General features: G+C 35.0%; 1 protein-coding gene across 2 annotated transcripts in view; it reads left to right on the top strand.

Annotated features, from left to right (window-relative positions):
• Positions 1-12,406, top strand: part of CHRDL1 (chordin like 1) — a 153,003-nt gene that overhangs the window by 109,205 nt on the left and 31,392 nt on the right. For both annotated transcript variants that reach the window (XM_004606302.2, XM_004606301.2), the window contains exon 7: positions 10,050-10,117. In XM_004606302.2, coding sequence (XP_004606359.2) covers positions 10,050-10,117 — 68 coding nt within the window. The remainder of the gene's footprint in view (positions 1-10,049; positions 10,118-12,406) is intronic.

Here is a 12,406-nt window from a genome sequence, read left to right as displayed (position 1 = left end):
CTCGGTAGCTTGCCGGCCTCTCTTAGAGGGATGGAGAAATCGAACCTGGGTCGACTGGTGCAAGGTAAACGCCCTACCCGTTGTGCTATCGCTCCAGTCCAGGAAAAGTGGACAGTTGATTCAAGCAATTGCTGTAATGACTGTATGCATTTTTCCCCGGGATTTGACTATTAAAACCAGACCCACATGCTCTATTTCCAAGTAGTCTGCTCCTCTTTACATAGAGTCAAGTAGTCGGTTCATAGAATGAAGGACATTAAACTGACTACTCTTTATTCTCACGTTGTATGTGCAGCAAACAGTAGAAGATCACTGAATAACCATTCTCTTGCCTGCTTTCTGTTTTGCCTTTAATGGATGTGGTTGCACAGAACTTAACTCTATTTGAGTACTTGGGCCTTCACCACTTCATTTTATTACCGTGTAAATTGCACTGCCTTCTAATGAAGCAGATATCTCTTAAGCCTTATTTTAAGCCAAGACATGGGAAAGGTTTTAAATAAAATGGAAATGCCTTCTCTACAGAGCGAAAATAAGAAAAGAACTGGCTTAACCATGAGCCCCCCAGATGGCTCTCCAGGATCCTGACTTTAGAAATAGTTTAGAATTGAAGTGCTTTCCCTTTCTATGTTCAGGTATATTTTTACTGTCCTCTAAACTTTATTTCTTTGTTTGAGCTAGATACTTTTATTGATAAATAAGACTCTTGTGGGAGTTCCTTCATTTGGGTTTTCTCCATGTGTAAATTATTCCCAATGTGTAAGGAAGACTAAGTGGAAAAGATATGGAAGAGAAAGGAGTGATAAAAAGCTAACATGTACATGGTATTCATTGTGTGTCAGGCACTCTTCAAAGCTCTTAAGGGTATATTAATTCATTTGATCTTCACAATTATATTAAGAAGGTATTGTCTTTATTTTTAACTTTAGGGATTTGAGAAGCATTTCATTCATTTATCCAAAGACAGCTGGGTAAGAAAGTCAAGAGCCAAGGTTTGGACATATTCTACTCAACTGTCTGTCACTTGGGGATATGGAACAACTTTGGGGACTCTATAAGGACTCCTCAACTATAAGGCTACTGAATGGGATATATTTTGTGACAACTCAGCTCTCATGAATCAGATAGGGTAACACTGCAGAGTCATTGAGATGCAAAGACCCTTTTCCAACCATAAACTTCTGTGAATTTATTCATATCACCAGCACAATAATGGACATGGGAGTAATCTAACAAAAGGTTTTTCTTTATTCCCCTTTTTCTAATTCATTACTGAAGATACATGTACTTCCATAACAAACTTTTCAAAAGTATGTTTCTGATATTTTCGATAACTTTTTTGTTCATTTTTTCATATTTTATTTGCTACTGCTGCTCTCAGAAGTTCCCCCATTTGTCTATATCTTATTGTGTCTCAATCATATTTTATTTAAAATTTTGTCTATATTGATGCACAACAAAATGATTTATTTTTTCCACCACTTTATTTAAATACTATGGTTTACAGAGATGTTCATGATAATTTGTTACAGGGATTCATTTAAATTTTGTCTTATGATTTGAATGACCACATAAGTTATTAAACAAAACAAAATACTTTTGAGAGAGAGGGGAAATCTTAATTCCAACACCAATCTTACCATCACTGTCACCTTCCCTTCCACCCTTCCTTGTCTCCATTTTCCAAGCCACTCTTCAAGACTATCTCTGTCAAAATGCTTTATTTAATAAAATATTTAAAATTTTTATTGAAGTAATATCATTTTAAAACATAAATTTTAGGTGTACATCATTATGCTACAAATTTGTATATGCTACATTATGAGCACTACCAAATATACTTTGAATATCAGTGTTCTTTAAAATTTCACTCAAATTTTAGCACACTTGTATCCTTTTCAACAGAATTTTTAGAATTCAAAATTTGGCAAGGCCTCCGGTATCATTGATTATCACTGCTTCTTTCGTGTACAACTTGGATCCTGGGTTCTGGCTAATAAAGTGGCCCACAATGGAACATAGCAAACAGTTTAGGGAGATTTATTAAACCCCTTGCTATCTGCACTCTACTGCTTTCCCTGAAATTGTAAAATTTCCCTTAAATAATTTACTCAGGTTCTTCTGAGTTCAATTTGTTTCTCTGTAACTAGAGGTCTCATGTTTTCTTTTCACAGAAATCACCTTCTTTGTCTCAGGGATTCATTTAATTTTTATTTGCCTTATGATTTGAGTGACCAATAATTTATCAAACAAACCAAAATATGAGAGAGAACAGAAATATTAATAATTGTGCCTGCCAAAATGAGGCATAAAACGGGGTTATCCCAGATAAATTTGGATTTAAGAGCATCCATTTATGATATCTTGTGTTGTTCAGAACTGGCCACATGCTGGCGTTGTTTTGCCATCACAGGTTTATCTCTGTGGATATCTCATCAGTTCACTGCACACTTTGTTCATTTGAGAGGGTCACGTTTATTTCTGTGACCTAAATAAGCCTACATTAGATTAATGGAAGCAACGAGCTTTATAAGCAATCTAAATTTTATCTGAGCCCTTGACAATTTTTCAAGTACTTGTTCTCCATTTCTCCTATTACTCAAAAATCAAACCATTACAGCTCCATAGAGTACCACTGAGAGTAAAAGTGAGGTTTGAATAAACAACATGTGGCTTTTTAAGGTTAAATGAATATTGTTTGACATAAAGTACACTAGATTTGTTTTTCTTTTTGGTTTTAAGATTGGTTAAAATTACATCTTGTTACTTCTTGAAATTAATTGGACTCCATCTGTCTCCATTAGAATCATTATTTTGTTTTCTCTCTTGGCTGAAGAAACCTCATTCTCAAGATAATTTGCCCAGAGAATCAGGAAAATATAGGGGAAAAAACAGGTTATTAGGGGCTGCAGTACTTACTTTTTATTTTACGTATTTTGTCTCTCAGGTCAGAGTTACTTAATTTTTTTTACTCATAACCTCTTTCCACCTGAGAAACATTTACGTTGACTCGGGCATGTAAGTATATAAAATAAGTATACAAGTCAAACATTTTCTGATAACAAAGTTATACGTATTTGTTTTAGAACAAAATTGAATAAAAGGGTATGTGGCTTGCATATAAAGTCAAAACCCAGATTAAGAAGATGGTTCTTAGACATTTTTGTTATATCTGAGATTATACATAAACCTTTTCAGCTATACATAAGACTGCTCAGAGCTATAGAATCACTTTTTTTAATTTTTGGGTCATACCTGGCTTTGCACAGGATTACTCCTGGCTCATGCACTCAAGAATCACTCCTGGCGGTGCTCGGGGGACCATATGGGATGCTGCAAATCGAACCCGGGTCGGCCGCGTGCAAGGCAAATGCTCTACCCGCTGTACTATCGCTCCAGCCCCTATAGAATCACTTCTATCCATGCAAAATGCAAGCATCTAAGAAGAAAAGTACAGTTTAATTTTTGCATAAATTAAACTGAATAGCTAAAACAATGAAAGCTTTAGCAGTTACATATAGAATATTTCACATTAAAGTGTCCTTTAATGACTTTAGAAATTCAAAGACAACAGAAGTGCTACCAGTTTTTACTTGAAAAAAGTCATACTTCAATATATATATATATTCAAAGTAATAGCTTGTTTCTACTTTGGAGCATACTCAGTTATGTTCAGGACTTAATCCTAGCTCTGTGCCCACGGATCACTTCTGTCTGTTCTCAGAGAATCATCTGCAGTCCCTGGATCAAACCCAGGTCAACTATGTAAGAAGCGAGCATCTCACCCATTATATCTCAGCTCCTCGCTTAGGGGGATTATTTTTGAGAACCTAAAGAGTAGGATACATTTAACACATCATTTTTTCTGTAATGTCATTAGTAAGATGAACACTAAACTGAGAGTAAAATTATTCACTTAAACTAGACTTAAATGACACATTACTAAACGGACAAGAAGTATTAACTGTACAGATTTTATTTAAGCAGAGTATGAGAAATAAACTTTAAACCAACTGACTTTTATGGAAAATAAAGTAGCAAATAAATTAGACCTGAGTTAAAATAGAAGATCAGTTAAGTGTCCAAATTGATTATATAACGATCACAGTTAAACTTTGATTGCAGTCTTCTTTTAGAGGGCAAAATTTTTCAAACACAACTTGCTACAATTGGTCCAGAGTTTAGGTGCATACAGAATGCTTAACAGGAGCGTGATCAGGAACATGTTTCCTTGATGCTGCTGTGATAATGTCCACACACAAGTGAAACACTTCAAAAGTAGATTTACTTAACTTTCAAAAAATGTTGGGTGTTCAAACACAGGTTGTAATGCATTTATTCAATGTGTATTACAGGCTAATAACTACCCCCATGCTTAATACTCACTTGCCTCAGTCTGTTTGCCCTCTTTTATCCCTGCACGTTTAATAGGGAATATATGATTCTGAATTGCTTCAAATCCTGACCAATGTGTAACTAGCTAAAATATTCTTTTAAAACCCTTTTAAGATCCTAGTATCTAAATGCAAAATCTGTACTTCTCAGAAGGCCATACAGAGTAAACATTTTATACCCAAAGCAATGTCTAATATACATTTTAAAAGAACATTTGATAAAGAGAGCTATTCTATCGTTTCTTAAATTCTTTGTTTTCTTTCAACTACTTGTAATGAGCTTGAAAATCACATTCTAGGGTCAAAGAAATAGTACAATGTGTACAGTACTTGCCTTACATATGGCCAACCTGATTTAGATCTCCCCAAACTCCGCTAGAAGTGATATCTGAGCACAGAGTGAGCAGTAAGTCTTGAACATGAAGGAAGGAAGGAAGGAAGGAAGGAAGGAAGGAAGGAAGGAAGGAAGGAAGGAACGAAGGAAGGAAGGAAGGAAGGAAGGAAGGAACGAAGGAACGAAGGAACGAAGGAAGGAAGGACACTGGTGTATCTGTTCTGGCTTCAGATCTCTTTTGTTTGGAACATAATTTAAACACACTGATGCCAGATAAAATAGAAAAAACAGATTCAAACTTATCCCCACTCACTTACTGTCAAAGGCAACTCTAGAATCATTTTATACTATTTTTCTCCTTTGCTTTCCCTCTTCTACTGCCATATCTTCCAGCAGGAGCCAAACAGTTTTTCCTCCATGCAATCATCTGTTTTGTCCATTTTTTCCCGTAATTTCACAAATCCTCATGTTCTGTGACACATACCTCAAGATCCTCCTGGTTGACCTTATAAATTTCATTTGCTCCTCAACTAGTAAGGAGTTCATTACCAAGATAGATTTCTATAAATATAATTTTTTTTTACCATAGGTACCTTCACAAAAACATTGTAACCATATCAAATGTCAATTCTTCAGACAGTTTTTGAAGTCCACAGGGCAATTATTTACCACTCTATTCTACTTCAACAGTCTCCTCTCCTTCTTCCCTTCCTCACTGTTTTTTTTTCCTTTTCTGTTTTTACCGCACCCATTCTCCTGCCTCACCTCTCAAACCACACCTTGCATTCTGCCTCTATTATGCAACTTGTTTTAAAAAATATAGTGCTTTATAAATGCCCATTATTTTGGCTGAAATATCCTCTTTTAACATAATTTTGTTTATAACCCAATATCAGCTTTTAAAATGTATTAGTTCTTACAGTTATTAGCAGTTGTTTTGGGAAGACTTCCTTGATTATATAGAACTACTCCTTCCATAATATCACCGAAGCACATAAATTCCATTTGTATTTCAAGATTCTGCTGGGTGTGTCTATGTGTAGGCTGATTTTCGTATTAATATCCTTTACTTCCAACCAACTTGTAAATACCTTGAGGGTAAGGACTCAGATGGCTTTCTTTCCTCTTCTTTTAGTTTCAATTTTAGATATGGGGAAATATCTAAGATATGGACTGTGGTTCAAGGGATCTATAGTCTCTTCAGGGAGAAAAGGCAGTCTCCCAAAATATTTAACACCATAAACTGTAGTTAATGTTCAGTATTAATTCATTCATTCATCTAACGAATACTGAATGGGCACTAACTACATATCTCGTATTATTCTAGGTTCAGTGAATAAAATAGGAAAAATCCTACTTAGAAGTGAATTTTAGTGGATAATAGCAAAATAGAGTACTACTTAGAAATTTTAAGTGAAATACAAACATAACTCTAGGTTGAGAGGAATAGGTGGAAAAGATGGTGCACAGGTAGAGATTGTTAGGAACTTTGATAGTGGTGAGAAAAGGGAACTGCACCGAGACCATTAATGTCAACACTATTGTAAACACATGATCTTAGCTATAACAAACTTTTAAACTACTTTTTCAAAAAATGTAACCATGAACTTTAGGGCAAAAAAAAGATATAATTTGAGGTGATTATACAAAGTTAAATAAGTCAGGAAATAAGATACTTATTATCATAAGTATGTGTTATTTATATGCATGCAGTGAACTATTAAAACAAATGAATTTTCAAGAAACAGCAAAAATAACTCAGAATCCATGAAAAATGGTAGTTACTAGAAAAAGAAGTGAAAGGAGGAAATATTTTTTGAGGGATATTCTTAAAATTGTCCTGTAATCTCATGAAATATCATCTTATTTACATACAAAGTCTATGTTCATACTATTTTATAATACCAAAGTTTTGCATATTTACATATATTATACTCCAGATAATATCTTAATAAGAAGTTAATGTTTTAATACAAGACAAATAAAACACCTTAATATGACTACATTGCTAACATATATATTCAAATCTTCAAAGAACTGTATAATCATTAAATATGGACCCTTAAAAATTCCTTAAACTTTCTTATTTGTAAAAACTTTTAAATTTTTTTCAACTAAGTTAAATGCCCAAAGATACAAATTATAGTTTTTTAATTGACACAGCAATCACTTCCCAAAATTGTATTATTCTGCCTCAATTGCACTGCATTGTTATATAATATGTGACAAAATATATTTAAACAAAAATTTACATAAAAATGCATGTAATAATTGTCTTAAACAATCCTTTTAAGTTTTTTAGTACAATCACAGTGAGATACACAGTTACAAAGTTGTTTCTGTTTGGATTTCAGTCATATAATGTTCCAATACCCGACATTTCACCAGTGTACATTTCCACCCCACAATGTTCCCAGTTTCCCTGGAAAAATTTTTCATCATGAGATGACACTAGAACTTTTGTGGTGGATGATGTGAGGCTAATACAAAGAGAGGTATGAAGGTGCCCTCCCAAAATTTACATTATCATTAATGCTAAATAAACAAAATTGCTTAAATAAATAATACAAGGGGTTTATCTATGTGTTCACAAATTTAACTATGTGTTCATAGAAGAGCTCCCAGTTTCATTTCACAATTATTTATTGAGTTACTGCTATATGTCAATCACAAAGATATATTATGGTGGTATAGCTACAAATAACAAATAATAACTATGCCATATGGATTGGATATACTTATTTGAGAATAAAGAAGTCCAAAGTTTTTATTTCAATATGCATTAATTCATTGTGTAACTTTGAATTACACAATTACCTTTAGAGACTAAGTTACATGTAGAGATTCAACCTCTCTAAGCCTAAATTTCTCTATCTGATAAGGAGAGCAGTTGGTCAAAGTTCTTCTTAAAGTCAGGTACATCCCTAAGGCTGCAGCATTCTAAGTCCTTTATTGGAAATATTTTCATTGTTTGAGGAATGCTTTGAACAGGAGAAAAGTGGCTTTTATAAGCATAAAGGAGCTTGGGATATGGGAAGTAAGAAGGTAATTTAAGATGAGTATAGAGAAAAAAACATGGAAGCAAGAACAAAAAACATGTGTTTAATGGAAAAAAAGGATGTTAAAAGTTTCCCATTGTGGTAGTTGACATAATTGGGTAGTAGGTAGGTGTTCAGTAAAGATGAGATGGGGGCTAATTACAGAGAATTTTAGATGGGAATATACTAATGTTCTTTAATTCTTTAATGGAATATTATAATTATACAATTAATGTTTATCGAAAATTAGCATAGCAACCATTTAAAGCTTCAGAATTCATAATTTTCCCCAAAAGATATATTTGAAGTAGGTAAAACTAAAATTATAGTGTTATGTATCACTATCTGATTATATAATTGCTTTCACACTAATTTTGAGGTCTTTAGCAGGCCCTTAAATTTTTTTTTCTTTTTAAATTTTGTTTAACTTTATTTTTTTATTTTTTAAATTTATTTTATTGAATAACCATGTGGAAAATTACAGTGCTTTCAGGCTTAAGTCTTAGTCATACAATGCTGAAACAACCATCCCTTCACCAGTGACCATATCCCACCACCGAAAAAAAAAAACCCACAGTACGCCTCCCATCCCGCCCACCCCCGCAACCCCCCTTATAACTGATAAATTTCACTTTACTTTCTATTTAATTTGGTTACATTCAATTTTTCAACACAATCCTCACAATTATTGTTAGGAGCACCCCACTAGAGTCAGACCTGTTGTGAAGGGAAATGAGGTCGCGCGGCTGCCGTAGCGGCTGCGCGGTTTTGGATTTCTGTACGTTAACAACTAAGTCCAGGGAGATTTCTTCCGGATATTGGATCATTGCAAGCTTGTAAATCCTGTCTGTGGTCGTCATAATATGGCAGTCCCCTTGCCCTTCATCCCCGGGAAGGGACAGGTGAGAGAGAGAAATACCTTTCCCCTCCTGGGCGGGCATGGGGTCGCGGCTTGGTTCTCAGGCTGGAGACATTCTGCAAGTAGCTGCCCATGTTGAGTTTGGTTCAGCTGGGTCTGGATTCACGCTCGTGCAGCTGCAGAGGGGCCGCACATGCGTGCGGCCCCCGGGGTCACATCTCAGCGGAGGGGAGGCCCTTAAAATTTAATGTTATAACTTAATTTTCTCTAATAGTACTACCACAAGCTTGAACAAGTAACATGTTACTATTTAAACTTTGAAAATTTGGGAGAAGAAGAATAAAATATTGAGTACTTATACTTCTTTCTTGTTATCCCATGAATTAATCTAGTTGAATTGATAATGGGTTTTTTTCTCAGATATAAGTGTGTAGCACTGTAGCACTGTCATCCCATTGTTCACAGATTTGCTCAAGCAGGCACCAGTAACATCTCCATTGTAGGACTTGTTACTGTTTTTGGTATATCAAATACGCCACGAGTAGATTTCCAGGCTCTGCCGTGAGGGCAGGATACTCTCGGTAGCTTGCCAGACTCTCTGAGAGGGAAGGAAGAATCAAACCTCGGTCAGCCGCGTGCAAGGGAAATGCCCTACCCGCTGTGCTATAGCATTCTCAGATATAAGTATATAAACATAACATAAGTGGTACTCCTTTAGAGTGATGAAACATCTCTAACATGAAGCATTTTCTATCTGTAACCTTGGTATAGATAATATAAGCAGTAAGTTAAGTAGTTTTTTTCTTGGATCTTTTTCTTTAATCAGCAGATAAATATGTGTATCTGTTTTGTTTTGTTTTGTTTTCATGATAGGAATTTTCTCTTAAAAAAAACTATACAGACTTGAAGAAAGGTGCCTCAAGAAAAAAAATTTAGACATTGGTTATGCAAGTATTACCCTAAATTTCAAACCAGGCTGTAAATTCTTAAAGAAATAGTGATAAAATTGACAAACCACAACAGACCAAATCTTTAAAACTCTGATTTTTTGGGGTAGGTTGAACACAAGTTAAATATCACCTGTAAAATACTTTACTGTCACTTGCATTAAATAAGGAAAAGTGATGATGATGTTTCTGTTAAGGTGGAGAGTGGTTGTTTTCCTTTTTATTTCCCAAAATCTCTAAGACAGGTCCTGGATGATCTATTTCGGAAAGTGGCAACTTTCTTTCTTCATAGTTGTTTTGAAAAATGAGGCACACCCAAAGAAGTTTTTAGGTGTTGTTTTTTTTGAAGGACTGCTACAACAGCTAAAATGTCTGGAGAACTTTGAGATTATAGAACCAAAGATGTTTATGTGTCATAAGGGTTATATTTTCCCCTATATATGTATGATTCTTTTGTTATTTCTTTTTAATAAATAGGGGATGGAGAATTGTCGTGGGAACATTCTGATGGTGATATCTTCCGGCAGCCTGCCAACAGAGAAGCAGTAAGTGAGAATAGCTCAAATAATTCAACACTCCATAACACCAGGCCAACTTTTCCTCTCCCCATGGCTGTTATCCCAGAATATCTATAAAAGAACCCGTATCTAACACCATTTTATTCCTTTTCCTCAGAAATTTGAATAGCATCATTACCAACCTGTAAATATTTAAGTCCATTGGATAATTGAGTGCACTGGGGCAAGGGCATGAACAAAAACAAAAGAAAAAAATTATAACCTCAGCCTTTAAGAGCCTTCCTCTCCCTAGATCAGAAGTTTGTAGTTTTTCATATTTTGTCCTCTGTGAGGCAGATAATTCACTAACCCTAACCTCAGGTTAGGAACTGCTGTGTCAGACCATACTATAGGGAGAAGTACTTGGGATATGTATACATAAACCCTCTTCTTAAGCCTTTGATACTCAGTCATACAGCTTGAAAAAGGAAAGGTAGAAAGCTGGATTCTCTTTTCTGACACTACAACATTTCACCATATCATCATTCTTAGTGCTAATATAAAACATGAATAAATCTTTCTCTACATACAGTAATACCATTTGTTGTTCCTTTGTATTTTTAAGCAATCAACAAAATATAAATATACAAAATATAAATATAAACAAAATATAAATATTATTTTAAAATCCAGGTACGTGATCCATTTAAGGCTCTATCACATGAAAGGACTTATAAAAGTGCACAGGATAAACAAAGATGTTTCTTACACACTAAGAGTTATTTATCACACCTTTGAACAAATCATTTTCACAGGGGCATTTAATGCAGCAATAATATCATATGAGTAGAACAGATAGGGACTGGAGATATAGTACAGGGGTGAAAATGCTTGCCTTGCCTTTGGTGAATTCTAGTTTGATCCCTGGCACTACCACAAGTGATCCCTGAGAATAGACCCAGAAACAAGTCCAGAGCACAGGTGGTGTGACCAAAAAAAAAGTAGACTAAATGAAGACAGTCTAAATGTCTATCAAATGTCTATCAAGAAAGACTTGATTAAACACACCAAATTTGAGGTATGCTGTGCAATTGTTACTACAGATGTATTAAATCAAAAATACTAAAGTGGAGAGATTGCCAATATATTATGTAAACAAAACAAGGTGCAGAAAACAATTTATACTGTCATATCCTTCTGTAAAAATTGTGTATGAGCATGGATGCAATGCATATGGAAGGTTATTAATCAGTGTGGTAAAAGCAATCATTTCAGTTCAGAGTGGTAAAGTGGAAAGGTAGAATTTCACTGTATATACATATATCCATATATCCATATATGTATATATTTATATATATATAAACATCATGAGAAAAAGTTACAAAGTTGCTCATGATTGGGTTTTGGCAGGGATTTTGCTTATTTCTCTATCTCTCTTCTCTCACTTTCATTTTGGGTATTATGGTTTTGTAATACATGTACTGAACGGTTATCATATTTGTCCCTTTACCTACTTTCAGCACAGCAGGTAGGGCATTTGCCTTGCATGAGGCCGACCCGGGTTCGATTACTCCGTCCCTCTCAGAGAGCTTGGCAAGCTACCGAGTGTATCTTGCCTGTACAACAGAGGCTGGCAAACTAGCCGTGATGTATTCTATATGCCAAAAGCAGTAACAACAAATCTCACAATGGAGATGTTACTGGTGCCTGCTTGAGCAAATCGATGAACAAAGGAACAACAGTGCTACAGTGCTACCTACTTTCAGCACTCAGTTTTTTCAAAGTGATCATTTCCAACTATCTTTTCCATAATGGAGCGTTCTCTATTCTAGCTGCCCTACCACCACCACCACTTGTGGAAATCTTCTAGTCGTGTACCATCCCTCCTGGTCCTTGATTCACTGTCCTTGAGTTTCATATTGTGTTTTTTTTTATATCACATAAATGACTCAATTGATTCTATATCTGTCATTTTCCTTCTGACGCATTTTACTCAGCATGATTCTCTCCATGTCCATTCATTAATATGCAAATTTTATGACTTTATTTTTCCTGGTGGCTGTGTAGTATTTCATTGTGTGGATGTACCATAGTTTCTTTATCCAGTTGTCTGTTCTCAGTCACTTGGGTTATTTCCAGGTTCTAGCTATTGTGAATAGTGCTGCAATGAACATAGAAGTGCAGATGGGTTTTCTGAAGTGTGTTTTTAGGCCTCCAGGGTATATTCCCAGAAGTGGTGTTGCTGGGTCATAGAAATTCAAATTTTCTAGCTTTTTGAGAAGTATCTATATTATTTACCAAAATGGCTGGGCTAGTTGGCATTCCTGTCAACAATAA

Source organism: Sorex araneus, chromosome X (assembly GCF_027595985.1).
Source record: "Sorex araneus isolate mSorAra2 chromosome X, mSorAra2.pri, whole genome shotgun sequence".
Lineage (NCBI taxonomy): Eukaryota > Metazoa > Chordata > Mammalia > Eulipotyphla > Soricidae > Sorex > Sorex araneus.
This window is presented reverse-complemented; position numbering and strand designations above follow the sequence as displayed.